At 45.1% G+C, this 20,174-nt stretch overlaps 1 protein-coding gene across 1 annotated transcript in view; it reads left to right on the forward strand.

Annotated features, from left to right (window-relative positions):
* LOC138265210 (probable cation-transporting ATPase 13A4) overlaps positions 1 to 20,174 on the forward strand; it is a 389,906-nt gene that overhangs the window by 101,667 nt on the left and 268,065 nt on the right. The window contains 2 exon segments of the mRNA XM_069212761.1: positions 2,672 to 2,741; positions 4,608 to 4,742. Coding sequence (XP_069068862.1) covers positions 2,672 to 2,741; positions 4,608 to 4,742 — 205 coding nt within the window.

Below are 20,174 nucleotides of genomic sequence, written 5' to 3' on the forward strand. Positions count from 1 at the left end.
GCTGGGCTGGCTGGCGGTCTGAAGGCGACCGCCCGCCAGCCCAGCGGGAAAGTCAGAATTACCGCCGCGGTCTTTCGACCGCGGAACGGTAACCTGACGGCGGGACTTTGGCGGTCGGCCTCCGCCGCCCGCCAAGGTCAGAATGAGGGCCACAGTGTCTGAGCACATCATATGCTGACACAGTGTCTGAGCACATCATATGCTGACACAGTGTCTGAGCACATCATATGCTGACACAGTGTCTGACCACATCATATGCTGACACAGTGTCTGAGCACATCATATGCTGACACAGTGTCTGACCACATCATATGCTGACACAGGCCCTCATTCTGACCTTGGCGGGCGGCGGAGGCCGACCGCCAAAGTCCCGCCGTCAGGTTACCGTTCCGCGGTCGAAAGACCGCGGCGGTAATTCTGACTTTCCCGCTGGGCTGGCGGGCGGTCGCCTTCAGACCGCCAGCCAGCCCAGCGGGAAAGAGGCTTCCACGATGAAGCCGGCTCGGAATCGAGCCGGCGGAGTGGAAGCTGTGCGACGGGTGCAGTTGCACCCGTCGCGTATTTCACTGTCTGCGCAGCAGACAGTGAAATACATTTAGGGGCCCTCTTACGGGGGCCCCTGCAATGCCCATGCCAGTGGCATGGGCACTGCAGGGGCCCCCAGGGGCCCCGCGACCCCCCCTACCGCCATCCGGATCTCGGCGGTCCGACCGCCGGGATCTGGATGGCGGTAGGGGGGGTCGGAATCCCCGCGGCGGTGCAGCAAGCTGCGCCGCCGCGGAGGATTCAATGGGGCCGCGGTACACTGGCGGGACCCCGCCAGTGGTGCCGGTCCGACCGCGGCTTTACCGCCGCGGTCGGAATCCCCATTGGAGCACCGCCGGCCTGTCGGCGGTGCTCCCGCGGTCCTCCGCCCTGGCGGTCAAAGACCGCCAGGGTCAGAATGACCACCACAGTGTCTAACCACATCATAAGTCCACATAGTGCCTGACTACATCATATGCTGACACAGTGTCTGACCACATCATAAGTCCACACAGTGCCTGACTACATCATATGTTGACATGGTGTCTGACCAAATCATGTGTTGACACAGTGTCAGAACACAACTTATGTTGACTGCTGGGGACGCAGCTCTTTAGCAGCAAAGATAAACTACATCCAGCGCCAATCTCTAATGCTGAAGAACACATAAGGCTGAACATAAACACCTGAAGGTGATTCTGAACTTCTTACTGCAGATCCAAAGTACAACTTATTGACTGCAATAGATCCTAAAAACAGGCAGATATTTCTTTCACCTACCCATATGTTGACTGTACTTTATTTGCTGTTGCATTAGATAAGAGACAACAGATGGACAGAAACATGAGGTCCATTTTCTCTAAATCTGTTTTGAATAATGGCCCAGGGCCTTCTCAGTCTATCAGAATAAAGTGATGGGCACCTGAACAACCACTTCACTAGAATGAGAACATTTGCCCCTAAGTAAAAGATACAGCTCAAATGTATTGGGGAACTGATTACAAGCATCATTGACAGGGGCGGCCCCTCCACGAGAGTGGAGGAGCATCACCCTGCCAGAAAATGCCCCCCAAAATGCCACCAGGACTGAAAAATAAAATGGTAATAAAGTTTGTTTATTGCCATTTTATTTTTCAGCACCCTGTCCTGAACTCAGTGTCAGGATGGGGTGGGCCACTGCTGCTGAGTGACAGCAGCAGGGAGCTGTGCACTTTAGTTTAAAGTGCGCATGTCCCTTTGGCCAGCTGTCTTGCTCCGGCCGTCCTGACATGCGCACTTTAGACTTCTCTAACCCAGCGGTTTTAAGAAAGCTGAGTTTGAGAAAGCACAGGCCTCCAGTGCCCTTGTGAGCTCTGAGAGAGGCCACTTCCACCAATCCTGACTCTGCTTTCATGCTCCTTACAAGCATGAAAGCAGCTCCAGGATTTGTTAGTACTGTTGGAGCCACAACAAGAGGAGGACGCTTTGCCATCAGGTAAGTGCCTTTTCTTTTTTTTCTAAATTATTATTACTGTTCCCCCTTCATTCCCTGCCATAAATTCAAGCTAGCCCCCACTGACTGTTGATTCATAAAAGCATTTGAAACAAGTAATGTATGCAGGAGGGGTGTTTCTGCTCTGAGAGGCCCGAACAAATGGCGCACTGAAATTTACAAGATTTCACTGCACCATTTTTTGTGCAATTTTTAATGCCTGCTCAGAGCAGGAATTAAAATTATGCACCCAGTATGTTCAGTGAGCCTCCCTGTGGTTTGCTGCACTAGTGTCAACATTTCTGACACTTGTGTAGCACAGCGCCACAGTAACGTAAAAATGTTTGACACCATTGTGCTAACGACCACCATGGTGCGTCATGTTGTACATGTGGCACATCCATGGTGCCGGTAGGGGGTGCATTCTATGATGTGCCACTTTCTAGTAAATGTCCCCACATTTGTACAGTGTATATTTAAACCCACGTAAATCCGACGGGCCAATGGGGCGGTGCCAAGCTGGTGGAACCCCGTGCATGGGTGGTGTATCAATTCCTTCTGTGATCCTAATGAGGGCTTGGCAACCTCAGAGGGCAGTAAGGTAACAAGGCCTGCAGATGTAATGTGTATTGTGTATTGCAAGTTTATCAGTAACTAGGGGACTGTTCTTTGCAGGAAGCAGGTCTGCGGGCCGAATGCCATCGAAGTGGAGATCGTCCCTGTTTGGAAACTGCTCTTCAAAGAGGTAAACTGGATTCCTGAGCTCTGTGAAAATGACAGACAAATGCATAACAAACTAAGGCCCTGGTCATGAGCTTGGCGGATGGCATACCACGTCAAAAACGTGACAGAAATTCCGTCTGCCATATTACAAGTTCCATAAGATACAACAGAATTTAGCGGACAGGCTATCGGACACATTTTTGATGGAGTAACCCCATCCGCCAAGATCGTAAACAGCCCTTAGAGCCTGCCAGGCTGATTTGGAAATGGGAATGCAATAAGTGGTGCAACTTGCTAAACTATATAATTAGGGGGCGGTCACAAAAACCTCCCTAATGAATATTATTTGGGCAAGTCTAAATTTGTGACACCTTGTGATCGGTTGTGAATGCAGTGACAGGGGCCTTTGCATTTCTGAATGGGAAACATTCTTATTTTCAAAAAGTGGCTTCTGTCTACCAAAGGGAGAAAGGCTGCTCTTATAACAATAAAATGTTTCCCATTGGGGAAGACATCAGAGGAGCAGGCAGTAGTGCCCTGCCACAAAGTCCGACAGCTTCCTCTTTGCAAGTCTGTTGGCATCTCAAGTTAGGGATCAGTAATTAACTGATCAATAGCCGGAGCCACAATTGTGGTTACAAATTATCGGTACATTTGATCTCATGTAGTAATGGGGCACCTCTTTCATGTCCCCACCTATTTGCAAGTCATAATGATTCATAAAAGCCCTTTTTGCAAGGCTTGTAAACGTACACTGATACATTTTAAAAAGTGTATTGAGTTCAGAACGCCCTGCTGTGCAAACCACCTACAAGACACCGTTGTACACAAGTTACTAAATGGCTTATTAAATATTACACATGTTTGTTTTTCCAGCTCTGACATGCCATGCTTCTTACTTCTATGTATGTTCTTGGGCTCTGTGTCTTGCATCTGACCTGCTTCTATTGCACAATGTGAACATGTTGACTCTGTGTGACATTCCATCCTTGCTGGCTGATGATCCATTGTTCACTGTCCCTCCCAGCCGTACTCTCCCTTTTAGGTTCATTGGAAGAATAGCCAGGCACAGAAACGATGTAAGTCCAGTGGCTCTCGCAGCCTCTGCTATACGTGCTGTGGTGTATATCAATATCCACCGAGTGAGGATGCATAGGGTGGGCGCCTCCACCCCATCCCAACCTGCCCACCCTGTTCCGTGTAGCTCTTGCTGCAAAGGGCATCTCATCTCCCCTTCACCAACAATCATAAGCCTCTCCCCTGGCTGGATCTGTTCACTCTTCTCTCATGTCAATTCCATCTTCCTGTCCTGGCCATGTCCCGCGCCCAAGAGATCATAAAGCAAATTTACAGGATAAGCGTTGAAGACAAGTGCTCTGAAGCAGGAACCTTCACAAATCATCAACAGTGCACAGATAACTAACTGCATAGATTAAAACACATTAGCCTTTGCAACTGTATACTTCCTTGATCAGAGCTACCAGACTGAGATGACAGCAGCTTAAAGTTAATGCTGGGATCCATCTTGTGCTCTTGTTTTTGTAAAATAAGAAGATACTGTGCATTGAGTATTGATTGCTAAAGGACATTGTGACCATGCCTAAGTGATTTGAGGTGCTAATATTAGGGGCTCTTATCAATGAGGCCATTGGGTAACCTTGAGAAGCTCTAAAGGGTGACTTGCCTCTCCTAAGCTATCTCAATGGCCTTACTCAACCCCCAGCCAAGAGATGCTTTCTGTTCACTGGAGCTCCCCTATATCTTGTGCATGTACTTCAGAAACATGCTGTCCATAAAGAAGAGATATTTTGGGATTATTGTTTATATCATCCTCAGGACAGCATGACTAACTTTTCTTTACCTCTGTGTTATCTTTTTTCTTCTCCAGGTTTTAAATCCCTTTTATTTGTTCCAAGCTGCTGCATTGGGTCTCTGGTTGGCCCTTGGCTACTACGAAGTTTCTTGCGCCATCATCATTATGATGCTGATTTCTGTCATCATAACAGTCCATGACCTGCGGCAGGTGAGTCCTTCAGGATGTATGCTGGGGCAGAAATTGCTTCTTTGGTACAGAATCTGAGGTGTCAAATAGTTGTCTGCACCTGACCAGTGAGGCAAAAACTTTGACATCAGAATTTCAGCCAAGAAAGGGGCAACATAAGGGTAAAGACAAATGCTTTGCTATGAAATTAAGGGACCGAGGCTACTTTTCAATTAGATTTTGGACAATTAATCTCACTCTCAAAATTAGGATGACCCCTGAGTGCATCTGCTACAAGAGAGCAAAGGCAATGAGTTCTGGTAAAGGAATCAAAGGGTAGAGGGTAGGCCCACTGCTCTTGTAGAAGAGGGCGCATTCTACAAACATTACCTAATGATGTTGGTATCACAAGTAAAACTCATTTACATATAACAAAGACAGTTCTTTTAAACCCAAGACACAAACATCTCACAGCAAATGACCATAAACCAGTCTAGTTTGGCTAATTGGTGCAGTGGTGTCCGAGTGTTTGTGTCCCTAAAGCGCAGTCAAAATGCACCATTTCCAGGGTAGCGCCATGTGATGTTGAGGGTCTTCACGAAGACTTCAACCAGGAACTTCCAACTCATTCACATTAGAGACATTTTTACAGGACTTAAGTAAGCCAACAATTCAAAGGACTTGTCCATAACCCACCCTTGCGTGATCGCAGACACCCCTGAAGCACAAGACATAGGGGGTGAATCCGACCCTGGCGGTCATGGACCTCCAGGGCCGGGGTTGGAGGATGCACCACCAACAGGCTGGCGATGCATCCAGGGCAATTCTGACCGCGGCGGTAAAGCCGCGGTCAGAAAAGGGAAACCGGCGTTTTCCCGCCGGTTTTCCCCTGCCCCTGTGAATCCTCCACGGCGGCGCTGCAAGGGGATTCCGAGCCCCTTCCCGCCAGCCTGGTTCTGGCGGTTTTCACCGCCAGAACCAGGCTGGCGGGAACGGGTGTCCTGGGGCCCCCTAACAGGGCCCCACATTGATTTTCAGTGTCTGCCTCGCAGACCCTGAAAATCGCGCCGGGTCCAACTGCACCTGTCGCACACCAGCAACTCCGCCGGCTCCATTCGGAGCCGGCTTCCTCGTTGCTGGTGCTTTCCCGCTGGGCGGGCGGGCGGCCTTTTGGCGGTCGCCCGCCAGCCCAGCGGGAAAGTCAGAATGACCGCCGCGGTCTTTTGACGGCGGTACGGTCTTCTGGCGGTTCCCGCCAGGGTGCAGCTTCCGCCCGCCGGCGGGGGTCAGAATGACCCCCATAATCTGCCAATAGAGAAATTGATTCACTTGACCCGCCCTCGGAATTTCAGGTCAGACATTATGGTGCAGGAGCAAGAATCATTTCAGGGACATTTTACTGGGAAAAGAGTCAATGTGAAATAGTTTGATTAACATCGTCCTTCCGATGAGGAGCAGAGTCATGGTGATGTGGAGGCCTGGTGGAGGGCATCCTTTCTTTTGTGGCAATTTTCCCTTCTTGGGTAGATAAATTAAAAGGAGAGTAGAGAAATTACATCATGCTTTCTTTGATTGGCTGAAGGGTTTTCATTATGGGTTGGGTATCAGGACTCTTCTGTTGTGGTCCATAAGGATGGTGTGAAGTATGCAGAGAATGTGCTCCCTCTCTCAAGAGGCCCATGGTACTCTCTCTCTCTTGTGATGGTGAAGATGCCATCTCTTGTACCAAATGGTTATTGTCAGCTTTCTTTATGGAGTATTGTGGGAGAGCCAGTGAAGATTTGCAAAGTTTCATGAGATGAGGGCTCACAAGCTCTCCTCAGGAGATCAATCAAGCTCTTTTCACTGCCCTCTTTGCTGGGCTGAAGAACTCACAGCTCCTGTGGGCGTGACCTTCTTTGCTTAGCAAACGTCCTCGAGGCCCTCACCCTCAGTGACGAGGGGTAGCAGCACTTATTGCCTAGGACCTGGACTCTTCAGCTTTAAGCCCTGAAGCGCCCAGGGCCGAGTGTCAATCAGTGACACATCATCATAGAGTGGGGTGGAGTCAACAGTCTCACTGACTCATCCTATACTGTGACAAGGTTGGAACTGCTGCCTTCCCTCATTGGCTGATGAGGGAAGACATCAGTCCCAGTCCTCCTGGGCCCTCCAGGGCTTGGAACTGCTACCTTCCCTCATTACCTCACCTAAGTTCAACCAACGAGGGAAGTCAGTAGTCCCAACCCTCCTGGGACGGCCGAAGTAGAGTTGCAGGTAAGTGTGATTTTTTTTATTTTTATTAATGTTTGGTGCATGCGTGAGTATATTAATTGTTTGCATATTTGGAAATGAGTGTTGTGAATGGATGTGTGTGTGCACACCTGTGCATGAACGAATAGGTGTGTGTGTCCTGTCTGAACCCTGTCCCTCCTTAAATTACTGGTCCACACCGAGTTGCACTTCTTCAGTGTATTGTATTGTAGGCATTTGCTCTTATCATTGTTTGACTTGTAGGAAAAGACATTCAAGCTGCAAAGAACTGAGCTGAGTCTAACAGCACATATTCCAGTGGCAACAAATGTTCATTGTCCCCGCATCCATCTTTCCTGGAATTGATGAGCTAAGCCCACACACTCTATTGGGGCAATTTAGCTAACCTCTTTCTTTTCTCTCTATTACCTCCTCCTACCTCAACCCTCTCCCGGCAGGGACTGTAAATGTATTCTTTCCCTCATCATTTCCTGTTCATGCCAGGGCCCACAACCCCATTGCAAGCAGGGCGCGTGGGTGAAAGAGGTGTGGAAAGGAGAATAACACAGAACACCACCACGACCACTGTGTCATCTCCAGTCTCTCAGCTCCAACTCCAACTGAGCTGAGATGTTGGCACACTAATATTTTAGGAACCACCAGTGGAGGGAGATGATAGTGAGTCTGTTATGGATAAAGAAACAGATGAAGAAAGCCCTAAAGTACACTAGAATACACATCCATCCGAAGGAGATCATTGACAATGAAGAATGCTATTGTGATCACTAGGGCATGTAACTAAGGAAGTATCACAAAGGATTGCAGTAGGAGGTAAAGACACAGGTCCAGATGTACAGTGCATGTTTGGGGTCGCAAAATGCCCGATTTGCAGAATCTGAACGGCTGCAAAAAAATGTTTGTTTTTAAATTTACAAACAGCAACTTGCATTTTGGTAGCTTGTTTGGAAGGCGTGTATTTAGGCTGTCCCTTCCAAACACCGAATTGGTATGGAGCGTATTAATATTTTTCAACCAAATTCTGATCACAAAACATTCATTATTTACTAACTACTAACACGTAGTGCTATCCCGTTTGAAAATTGGAGGGTTCTCCTCGGGACCCCTTCACTTTTGTGAATAAAAAAAAACATGTTTCTTTAAGAGGAGGAAGTGGTCCATGGGACCAATACCTTTTCTTAACCAAACAGAAAAAAACAAATAAACTTTTTTTTAAAAATTACAGCCCTTTGTCCTTTAAAGGAAACTGGCTGCATTAAACAGTCTGCCTCATTAAAAAGCAATCCCAGACATGGAGGTCTGCTGAGTACAGGGGGGCACCATCCCTGTGATGCCTGAGATTCCTAGTGGGTCTCAAACTGTGACCTACCCCATTAATATTCCTGAGGTAGGTCAATTAGTGACGCCCTAGGATTTGCTATTTTGCATTTAACACTTGAACAGATTAGGAATTTAGATTTGCAAATAGCAATTTGGTTAGAATCACAATTTGGAAACCACAGTTCCTAATGTTAGTAGTAGGCCTGGGAGGAACTCGTGAAGATTCACGTCGCGTAATTCTGCAGAGTTATATAAAAACTCTGTGAGACTCCATGGGTGGAATTCGAGCACGTTGAACTGCTCGTGCTGACTTTTAGCGCTGACATCTTGTTCCACGCTGTAAAATCGAAGCAAACAGCTCCAAACGCAGTGCCAGAGGGCATTGCTTCTTTCTGCCACTCAAGTAGATTTTCCACTCGAGTGGCAGCTTTCTCAACGTGAATGATCGCGACCTGAGGTGACCAGCCATGTTAAGACATTTTGCTGGGAGACATTCTAGCACCCGAAAAGCGCACTAGGGGATGCAAATTTGTGCTTGCAAACTTAATGTTGGCGAGCTGTGTGTGAGAAAGAACTCTACCATGTGGTGGTAGGCTGAGTTTTGCTGGAACTCAGCACCCCAAGCGTGAATTTCCGAAAACTCCACCAACGGAGCAGAACTTTTCACCCACCCCCAGTTCATTTGATCTGAGTTCTTAAAGGCATCCGTTTCTTCTGTTCAGCTCCGTACAATGATAGGTGTCACTATCCTTAAGAGCAAGAATCTTTCTGATCCTTAACCTCTTTCCTGGGTCTTTTCCACCTGAATCACCAATGAATTATGACTCGAAATGTACACCTAGAGCCTTGTCACTGCAGTGCCATGTATGGTCTAAGATCTTGTAGAACCAAAGTAACATGTATCTATCCCTACTAGGGATTTACCAAGAAATGCAAATTTAGCTATTGTTGTCTTTGATGTCGCAAAATAACCTAATTAGCTAGCTGAGATGATTTATTGGATGTCACATACGTGTTATTATGGTTTCCTGGCCCTGCTTATGGGTCACTTTAAAGAATCCTGAATTCAACCTTCCCTTTCTTGGGCAATTTTAAACCCTTTTCTGGCGATCTTAGAGGACAAAGTTACTGCATGCGTCAATTACTGCCTAAGGTAAGCATTGCTCAAGTGAAAATACAATTTAGATCTGTTTAACAGCTTCTTCAAGAAACTCATCTCACATACCAGCGCTGAACCTTCATGAATCTGACTTCAAAATCACAGTTTAAGCCAATACAACCTTTTCCTATTGAAAATCTGGTAAAAAGCTTCAGTCCGGATCTTGCTAACTTCTAAATTCAAATAAAGCCCAGATACAATATAGCGGACCTACTACTGGAAGCGATAAATTAAACGTTTGTTCAACTACTTATATCCATACAAGCTCTAGGCATAATTCAGTGAAGCTGTGCTTCACCTCTGTTAGATACTCATATCGATCTGATTCGATAATCTTTATTCAGAGCTCAATCTCTCCATAGAAGATACATTAGAATATACAATGCATATGGTACCCAAGGTACAAGGAGTAGTAAACATTAAAACAGAGTGTAGGCTGGACCTCCAAGGCCTGATATTGCAACCATTAAAATACCTAAATCTGTCCATTAAAATAAAACACTTGGCTACAGAAGAATTTGGGATCAATACATCTCACTTTCAAGGGGGATCTCCAGGAGACCTTTCCTCATCCAAAGGGTGCTTACTAAAAAACTGGCCACAGGAAAAAAAGTCAAGTGGGAGTGCAGAGGCTGGAGGAATAATACAGCAGGTGTAGACTGTACAAAGGCTAGATCCTTCAAGAGAGGTAAAATATATATCCTCCTCAACAATTGATAGTAGTTGCAGAAGAAAATGAGATGTAAGATAGAATGATCTGAGAAACTATCACAAAGAATGGCTGGTAAACTAAACATGTCCACGGCCTGGCTCCTAAATCTATGTTCATGTGGATCATATGTAAATCAAATCTTGTCAACAGAAGACAATGATGGCTCTCATTCATCCGACATAGTTATGACTGTATCCCAGGTTAGGTCAATGGAATAGCGTGAGAGCACACAGTTTCCTTTTTATATTCCCTCTCCGCACGCTCTTTTTCCTGATACACAATTACGAATAACTCAAGGGCTAGATGTACAAAGCATTTTTCCAGTCATGAGCAGCCGATTCACAGAATCTATCCGTTTGAGACAGGAAAAATGCTTTTTGTAATGTACAAAGGGGCATATTTAAGTGCCCCTAGCACCACCTTAGTGCCGTTGTTTTGACACTAAGGCAGCTCTAAAGTGGCCTTTTCCATGCACCATATTTACAAAGTGGTGCAATGCATGCATTCCGCAAATTTGTAAACCGTTATTTAAATCCGGTGCACACATGGCGGCGGTAGTGGGGCGCTAAGGGGCGCAAGAAAAGTGGCGCTGCACTGGGTGTAGCACCACTTTCCTTAAATCTGCCCCAAAATGTGATTCGGTACCTTGTTACCCAATAGCATTTTGCATTTGTGAATTGGTATTTGGAAGGGGTTTGTTTAGGGCATCCCTTTCAAATACTCAATAGGATGTGGTCGCAAAACAGTAATATTTTACCACCAGTTGGGGAAGGTGTCACCAAGAGACCCCTTTGCCTTTAAGAATGTAAATAATATTTTCCAAGAGCAGGTAGTGATCCCATGGACCACTGTCTAAACTTTAAAAATGTAACTGCACATTGTAATTTTTTTTTAATGCAGCCCATTTTCCTTTAAAAAAAAGAAAAATCAGAATAAAAAAAAAATTGCTTTATTAAAAAGCAACCATAGACATGGTGGTCTGCTGGTCCCAGCAGGCCAGCATTCCTGTGATGGCTGTGATTCCTAACGGGTTGCAAATTATGACCCATCTGATTAATATGCATGAGGTAGGTCCATTTGTAGCCCATTAAGAATCTCTAATGAAACTCATTTGACTTTCATACGTTAGGAAATCAGTATTCCTAGAGCTAGAATATCTGGCCCTAAGTTCTTTCACATCAATCTTCTACAGACCTTGCAGGTCGGTAAAATAAATAATTTCTGTTACCCAACTTTGCGCAAAAATTCTTGATGTAAATAAGCCAAGGGATGTGATGCACTTCATTCAGTAACAAAGAATCCCTACGTGAGGGCCTGGTTACGATTTTGATGGTCCGAATAGGCGGTCTGCCAACGGAATTACGATGATGGCGGTTTGCTGAATAGAGACCGCAGGAGTCCTGCCGACACCACCAGCCATCCACTGACTGCCTTGACGGCAGACGGGGAAAAGCAGCTGTCAGAGTGCGTTATAGACAAGGGTAGCACCGTCCAGATTATGATGTGTTTTTCCGCCGAGCCGACTGTGGCGGGGAGACCACCTTCTTTGAGATGGCATAATCAAAGGGGTGCTAGCTCCCCCATTTCCTTCTCTTACCTTCAGTCTTCGAAGTGGGCTCCATTCACAGCAGTCAATTCACCCATGAAAAACAACACAAAATACAGGTAACTACCTTTTGCATTCTTCTGCCAGACTGAGCAATATATGGCCAGTCTCCATAAATGGAATAGTACATGAACAAAGTATTTTTAAACATGTGTCATGCACTGGGTACCTTTTGGTCACAATGTACACAGTCTTTTTGAGACCGTCAACTTGCAGTCTGGTCGCCTGGCTGCCAAACTCCTAATTGGGCCCTAGGTCTTCATTTAACTCAGCGACCGGTTTTGACCAAAAAGCATGTCATAATAAAAGAGACGCGATGGAGATAAAATCCTCAACATAATGGAACACTAACTTCGAATGACAAGTACAAGTATTTTCCAATACCTGCAGTAGAGCCGCACTCGAATGGCCCCGTTCCCCTGCTCCTTGGCTGACCACAGAAACCACTTTACACACATATATTCAGGATCTCTTTTACTGGTTTCCACCCCAATCTAGTATCAACCCCATCTACAGAGTTTAATGTTTTATAAAATCGTAGTGTTTTTTAATTTTGTTATACACATGCTTGGGCCATTGATTTTTGGCATTAAATGTGAATCCTAAGTGGAACGTTATCTGTACCCAAGAATATTCCCTACATATAAAAATAAGTCCTGTTCTGTTTTTTCTACCAGGATTTTTAGTCCCCATAGACTTCTTACCTTTATTAAGTTTCAGCCCCAAACCCGCCTTACATATAACAAAACTATCTAAGGGAGTTTGGAATGAGTTGCCGGTATGGGCTATCAGTACCGCCTCATCCACAAAATGGGGGCAGGTTGAAAACATATAGAGGGGTTATCCAAGTATTCTTTCTGCCACAAATGTATCTAGTCTGTTAGCATAAGAGTAAAAAGGAATGGAGCTACTCTGTAACCTTGCATCCTCCATTGAAACCGTAGAATACCAATGCAACAATATCAAACTAAAAATGATGCATAAAATAAATAATATACACATGCACCCCCAACTCCATGATAAGATTCCTTAACTGGGGCAGTTAGCTACATCGAACGCAGAGCATAGGTCCATAAGTGACAAGTACTTGGGGCATATTTAAGAGCCCATAGAGCCATTCTAATGCCACCATACCCTCATTATTTTTACACTAATGTGGTGTTAGAAGGCCAAAAGTGCTGCACCATATTTACAAAGTAGTGCAATGCATGCATTGCCCCACTTTGTAACCCTTTGCACTACATTTTGCCTGCACCAGACATAATGTATGCAAAGAGGGTGTTCCCCCGTTAGGCGGGCCCAAAAAAGGCGCAATGAAATCTAAGAGATTGTTTTGTGTCATTTTGTGGCACTTTTTATGCCTGCTGTGAGCAGGCTTTAAAAGAGGCATGCCATTGGTCACAATGGGCTCTGGGTGTTTTGCAGGATGAGCGTCAATAATTTTGACGATAATCCTGCAAAGCGCCGGACTAGCGTAAAAAATTCTGACTCTAGTCCCCCAACTGCCGCCATGGTGCACTGTATCTTAGATACAATGCACACATGGTGACGTTAGGGGTCCACAAAGAAGCGCAAGGAAAATGTCGCTGCACTGTGCACCAAAAACAAGCCCCCCAACCTCATAACTGCCCACCTCTTCATTTACAAGCACCACTTCACGAACATCTAACACAAGGAAAAAATGGTAGAATAACAAGACATCCATTCCACTGTGGGGTTAGTGGTTTCAATCGAAGGACCAATGTCCTCCACAAAAAAAGAACTACTAATCATTTTCCAAATACCACTTCCCTGCATTAAATCCTCAGAAGCTTCGTCCCTGAGCTTTTGTTTCCGACATTCCAGTGTGTTCCTAGGATGGGACCTACACACTTGAATGGCCTCGCTGACCTTTGGGACGTACTTCCAAATGTATCAGAGGGCCTTATGTGGAAATTAAGGAAGCAAACAAATGATCTAAAGTATTCCCAATTGTATTCTCATCCAAACACCTCAACCAACTCCTTTTGCAAGCCAACCAACTCTCTTAACTATTTTTCATTATCAATTTTACCCCATTTTACAGCTGCCCCATTTCTTTTACAAACTGTTAGCTCTTCTTCCAATAATGGTCCTCCATCCTTCTCTAACATGAAGATCTGCAGTGAGGGGATTATCGTCACTCATACAAGAGGTGGGTTATGAATACCCCTAGTGGGTACTTATGTTCCCTGACAATAAAGTCAATGGTGCTTGCTTTACTGTCTCCACTAAAGAAGTATGGCTAGTCTCCGATGTACTTGAAAAATCAGAGGCAAACAGAATACGGTGCTTACTAAGGAGATTGTTCAGTGCCTACCCTTACCCTGAGCACAGAAATTGTGACAATATCTCCTCATTGTACCCCATTGTACCACAAATCCCCCTAGAATTTAAAGTACAGCTTTGTATTTTAAAATCCCGTGGATTTCAGCAGATGGGACATCCATCACCGTTGTGATTAAATAACCCGTCTTCCAAGTTCTAAATCAGGCCCTTAGTTTCAGGAACAATAATCAATTTCACAACAGAGTTATCAAATGAGTTATAATAAAAATCAAAAATCAGATGTTTGCGCCCCGCTCACTTATAGGAAACCATTTGGAAATTTGGTGACAAAGCTTTGTGAGTTACTCTGCCACACATGCAATTGGCAATAAGGACAGCCAAGCCACCCTTTGCCTTCCCTTTCTTGGACAGAATGGCAGGAGTAAATACAGTACAATGGCCGTCCCCCACATATAAAGATATCATCCATGTCTCTTGCAGAGAGCTAATGGGACATATTGGATATAGACACACCAATCCTTATCACCCTGTTTACTTCTGCCCCTGGCCGCATTCAACCACGAAAGCCCCAGGTGCCCTTTATGTCAACACTACTTTGCCTTCTATTTCTACCCAGTTGTGACAGCCTAATTGAGTGGCCTTCCCTCTATAAGGTCCCATACAGACCTACTTAGGGGAAACAACACCCGCTTTACTCTGCATCAATGAATCCTGGTTCTCCATACTGTTTATGGGAAGGAATCAATTATGGGCCCCTTCTAGGAGATTCAGGGTTGGGACCCCACCATTTGGGATGTAATTGGGTGAAGGGTAGAACCTTGGACCTGGTCAGATTCATGGGAAATCCCAGGAGGTCTGTAAAAGTACCCAAGAGGAACAACAGAAATCTTGCCATTCTTCCCTGAGAAAACTGCTTACCACTTTTGGGCCCTCACTGCAAAAAAAGGCAGAATTAAAATTAACCACTACACAATAGTTTTCAGCATGTTTTGGCCCCTCTGACTTACCATGACGATACCCTTGGGGATGTACTGAAATCTTCCAACTCTTCTGTCCATCCAGTATTTATACTTCTTTCGTAGCTACTCCCACCCTTCAACCTGCCCATGTGCCAACAAGGGAGCCCCGTTTAGGGTGATCATCTATGGAGTACATTCTGGGGATAACTGCATGCATTTCTGGTTGCTGCTATCCCCACCTTGGGCACTTGCTCCTAGTTGAAGGCCAGTGGAAAACATGTTCCCCTGACTAGTCTTGTTAATTACATGTGCTGATTGGGTGCCCCTAGCTCTACAACAAGTAGCACCAGCATCAGACATTAGTTGGGAAACAGAACACATGATCCTCTATAGACATCAGCAACGCATTTCCTTCTCCTCCCCATGTCCTTTGCATGACATGCTGGTCAATCAACTTTTTTATCGAGGACCCTAGAGACTCCAATCTAGAAACAATAGGGTTGACCAGCTCCTTCAGTGTATCCTTTAAGGAACAAGAGGTATTGCCTATTATAGTCTCTACCTGGGTTTTTAAGCCCACTGCCTTCTCTGCCAAGGCAGGTCATAAACTGTTATTTTCCATAGATTTTTTGCTATTTCTGGGGTGGGGTAGGTGTTACCAAGTTTCCGAGTCGCCATGGCTGCTTCAGGGTTTTTATTTTAGCTTTGGCCTACATGAGAGTCCTTGTGACTTCTTGGCTGGTGATAGCCCACTATGATCTAGCGAAGATGCCTCCTTAATCACCAGAGGATCTTGCAGCATGCAGGAATTTTCCATGGCCTGCTGAAGCTGAACCCCCACAGTATGCACAGATGTTCCAGTTCCTTCATCTCTCCTTGAGCCATCTATTAAAATATCAACTCCATTGACCTCTCCGCTCACGGTTTTTAATTATCAGCCTCTCCTCCACATTATATATTCATTCAAAGCCCCCTCGCTTGTTATAAAAAGAAGCAATTCGGAGAAGCAATGAGTGGCTGCTTTTCTCCTCACCACCCTTTTAACCTCACACAGCTACACATGTCCTAAATGAAAGAGAGGGCTCCTCATCCAGATGGACATGTGCCCGGGCCCATCCCGTGTGTGTCCAGCACCGTGGAGCTAAGATGCTGAATCACGCGCTTCTGCTGCCCTGGTGAGAAGCCTGCCTCTGCTGCTTTCAAGAAGGACTCTAGCACAGGTGGTCTGCTTATTCTGAGCCATGCCTCCTGGCTTTCTCTATCTGTGGCAATATTAAAAACCATGCCAACTTCATTATTTAAAGCCGCCCCCCGCACACGCGAGGGTGGGATCCAGCACTCACTGGGACATATTATCAGGGGTTATTTGCAAGAAGAATTCCAAGATTACAGGATTAGTACATGGTCATTACAAGAGCTACATCCACATTTTGCCACCCATAGATTTGTATGATCCAGTGTATTTGAAAAACACTTGGTTTAAGACCATAGCTGCATTTTACTAAATATGGCAGGATTTCACTTGCAGATGTAATTGTCCAGTTATGACTAAGTAAACATTGCTATAGTATAATCCAAATGTACCTAATACATTGAATGATGTATACATTACTAAGGGGTTTTGCCCTCCTTTAAAAACTCTAGGGCAACTATATCAAGGGGGGGCATCCTTCTTCGATGTGAACCGTTTTTTCAAGTGACGGTTCATTCTTAACCACAGGAGTTTTTAAATGCATTCAGACTAGGGACTAAGGGCCAGATGTACCAAAGGATTTTACCCATTCTGTGTCTATGGGAAAAAGCTTTCGTACATATGGCCCTAACTTCTAAAGTAAACACCGCAGCATCTGAATTTAGGATTATTTACATTTTTCAAGCTCATGAATTAGTGGTGCGCGCTACGACCTTCTTATAATAACTTCCTGGATGATTAGACTGAAAACCTACACACCTGTCAGATAAATGGACAAATAAGATTAAAAAAATAATGTGTTTCTGGAGGAAATCCGACAGAATATTCATAAAGTTGTCAACATCTCTCATATTAAATGAGATCAAAGTAAATTTGCTCCAAGATGTCTACTATCCACCAAAGAGAGTGCGTACTTTAAAGCTCTGGGATCAAGCCCAATGTTTTCCTTGTGCAGGCACAGAAGCCAATGCTATTCATTATTTTTTTAAATTCAATATCATTGGTGTCAGATTTTAAGAGAAATTAATATATTAGATATTAACATTTCCTCTACTACCCAGTTCATTGTGCTAGGCCATTCTCCAAGAATAATGTACCTACATATGTTGTAATTATTTACATTGCTACCCAAGAGAATGGTGGGGAGAACTTGTTAACATTAAGTCAAGCACATCTGCTTTAGGGGAAGAAATGAGCGAAACTAAATTATAGGGGAAGGAGATGACTCCTTGGCAAAATTGGCATTAAAGTAAGGATCACCTACAACAGTGATATTCAAAGTACGGCCCAGGGGCCCCAAGTGGCCCTCTTGACCTTTACATGGGGCCCCTGCTCCACAGAAGCACTGGGCTGTTTACCCGACACAGCTCTAATATTAAAAATATAATAAATAAACTGACAAGCATGTAATTAAATGTTAATTGGTGTTATACAAAGGCAGTAACTAGGGTGTTCTGCACCTCTTTACTCTATGAAAACTGTTTCACCTTAATACATCTGATTATATCAGTGGATTGCACTGAGAATTGTTTTTTTTAAAAGTAATCGTTTTTAAACATGAAATTTAGAAACATTTATTCCTCTCCCCTTCATCCTCACAACAACACAACCAGTAGTGAACTAAGAGACAAGTCAGTTGTTATATGCCCCACTTCAGTGCTCTGGGCTGCTGTTATACGTTAACAACATTAAAGTTTATTAAATTGAACACAGGCGAAGGTTTTACATAGCACACATCCGAAGTCATGGATTTCAAAGTCCTCTCATATGGGATCATGAAGAAAAAAGACGGTTAAATAAAATAAAACAATAACCTAAATTGACACAATTTGGTCAGGTGGGGAAGCTGGGAATGAGCCCAGGTTTTCTAGTTTCACATTGTGCAATTCAACCACTAGATGTACATGCTTTGCTTCTCCAACAACCACCCCCCTGCCTGCCCACCAAACCGCCATCCTGCTGCCATCAATGCACCCTCGGGCACACAGCAGACCTAGCTCCGTGGCTCCTCGGAAAACGTTTGTGAGTACCCAGGATTTAAAACACCTAAAACACCTTGAATGGTTAGGAGATTCTGCATGAAAAGAGGATGCCCACCATCGTTTATGTCTAACTCACGGTTAGGAGTAGAAAGTTCTGTCACAGCACTAGAAACATTCAGCTATGTCTTAGCATTGCCTACCAGGTTATGCCAAAAGTGTTAAATTAAAAAACAATAACATAGCTTCCTTCTCTTCACTGAGACACCTCAAAGACCATTTTCCTGCCAGAGACCTTGTTCTTGACTTTCATCAGGGCCAAGTAGCAAATGAGGTATGGACCTATTAAATGAGACTGTAATTGACAGATCAATGATGTCTTCCATGGACCACTGACTGCCCTACATCCTGAAGTGACACATACCAAGAAGCAGAATCCGGCTTTGCCATAATCACATAACCCCCCCCACCCTCCATTCCATAGCTGGGTCAGATCCTGCAGGGTCCAAACACTCAGAGGATGTGGGGAGAAAAATCTTTCTCAACCCACTCATATCGGTGCTGTCCATACCCCCCTAAAGTGGTAGTCTCAAACACAGGCTACCAGCACAGCAACCAAAGGAAAGATAGTTATATATATATATATATATATTGTTTGTGGGAACGTAGCCTCTTTCTAGCATGGTTACCCCCATTTTTGCCTTGTTTGTCAGTGTGTTAGACTATGTCGCTGAGATCCTGCTAACCAGGACCCCAGTGCTTATCATTCTTGGCCTGTTTGTCAGTATGTTTGACTGTTTGTGAGTATGCTTGACTGTGTCACTGGGGATCCTGCTAACCAGGACCACAGTGTTTATGCTCTCTCTCCTTTACATTTTGTCACTGCAAACTGTTTACACAGTATTTCATCCCAAATTGACATACTGGTCACCCCTTATAAGTCCCTAGTATATGGTACTTAGATACCTAGGGCATTGGGGTTCCACGGGATCCCTATGGGCTGCAGCATTACTTTTGCCACCCATAGGGAGCCCATGCAAAGGCTTCTGCAGAACTGCTATTGCAGCCTGCTTGAAATGGTTCATGCACCCTTTCAAGGCCTTTTCACTACACCAGGTCACTTATAAGTCATCTATATGTCAGGCTGTCAAACCCTGAATTATGGTGCAAAGTGCCTGTGTGTGAGGGCACCCCTGCACTAGAAGAAGTGCCCCCACATCGTTCAGGACCATTTTCCTGGACTTTGTGAGTGCAGGATGCTGTTTTACGCGTGCACTGGATATAGGGCAATACCTATGTACAGCTTTACAATGGTAACTCCGAATATGGCCATGTAAGGTGTCTAACATCTGGGAATTGTTCCCCAATACTGATTCTAGTATTGGTTTTACAATTCCATGAACTATGGGGGCTCCATAGTGGTCCCCCAGTATTGCCATATCAGCCTTCTGAAGTTTTCCAGGCAGCTCACAGACAGGTTTCTGCCCTCCTGTTGCTTGAGCAGCTCAAGCCCAGGAAGGCAGAACAAAGCATTCCCTTTGGGACAGGGGAGTTACACCCTCTCCCTTTGGAAATAGGTGTTAGAGGCATGGGAGGGGTATCCTTCCAGAGACTCTGGAAATACTTTAAAGGGCACAGATGGTGCCTTCCTTGCATAACAAGTGTACACCAGTTCAAGGATCCCCAGTCCCTGCTCTGGCATGAAATTGGACAAAGGAAAGGGGAGAGACTACTCCCCTGTGCATCACCACCTCAGGTGTGGTGCCCAGAGCTACTCCAGAGTGTCCCTCGGTTTTGCCATGTTGGATTCCAAGGTGGTGTGGCATTCTGGGAGCACCTGAGTGGCCAGTGCCAGCAGGTGACGTCAGAGCCCTCCCCTGATAGGTGCTTATCTCTGTAGCTGACCAATCCCCCTTTCAGGGCTATTTAGGGTCTCGCCTCTCCTTTACTTCATCTACTACTGAAGAAACTGCATCTGGACCCTCCAGGA

Source organism: Pleurodeles waltl, chromosome 11, assembly GCF_031143425.1.
Source record: "Pleurodeles waltl isolate 20211129_DDA chromosome 11, aPleWal1.hap1.20221129, whole genome shotgun sequence".
Classification (NCBI taxonomy): domain Eukaryota; kingdom Metazoa; phylum Chordata; class Amphibia; order Caudata; family Salamandridae; genus Pleurodeles; species Pleurodeles waltl.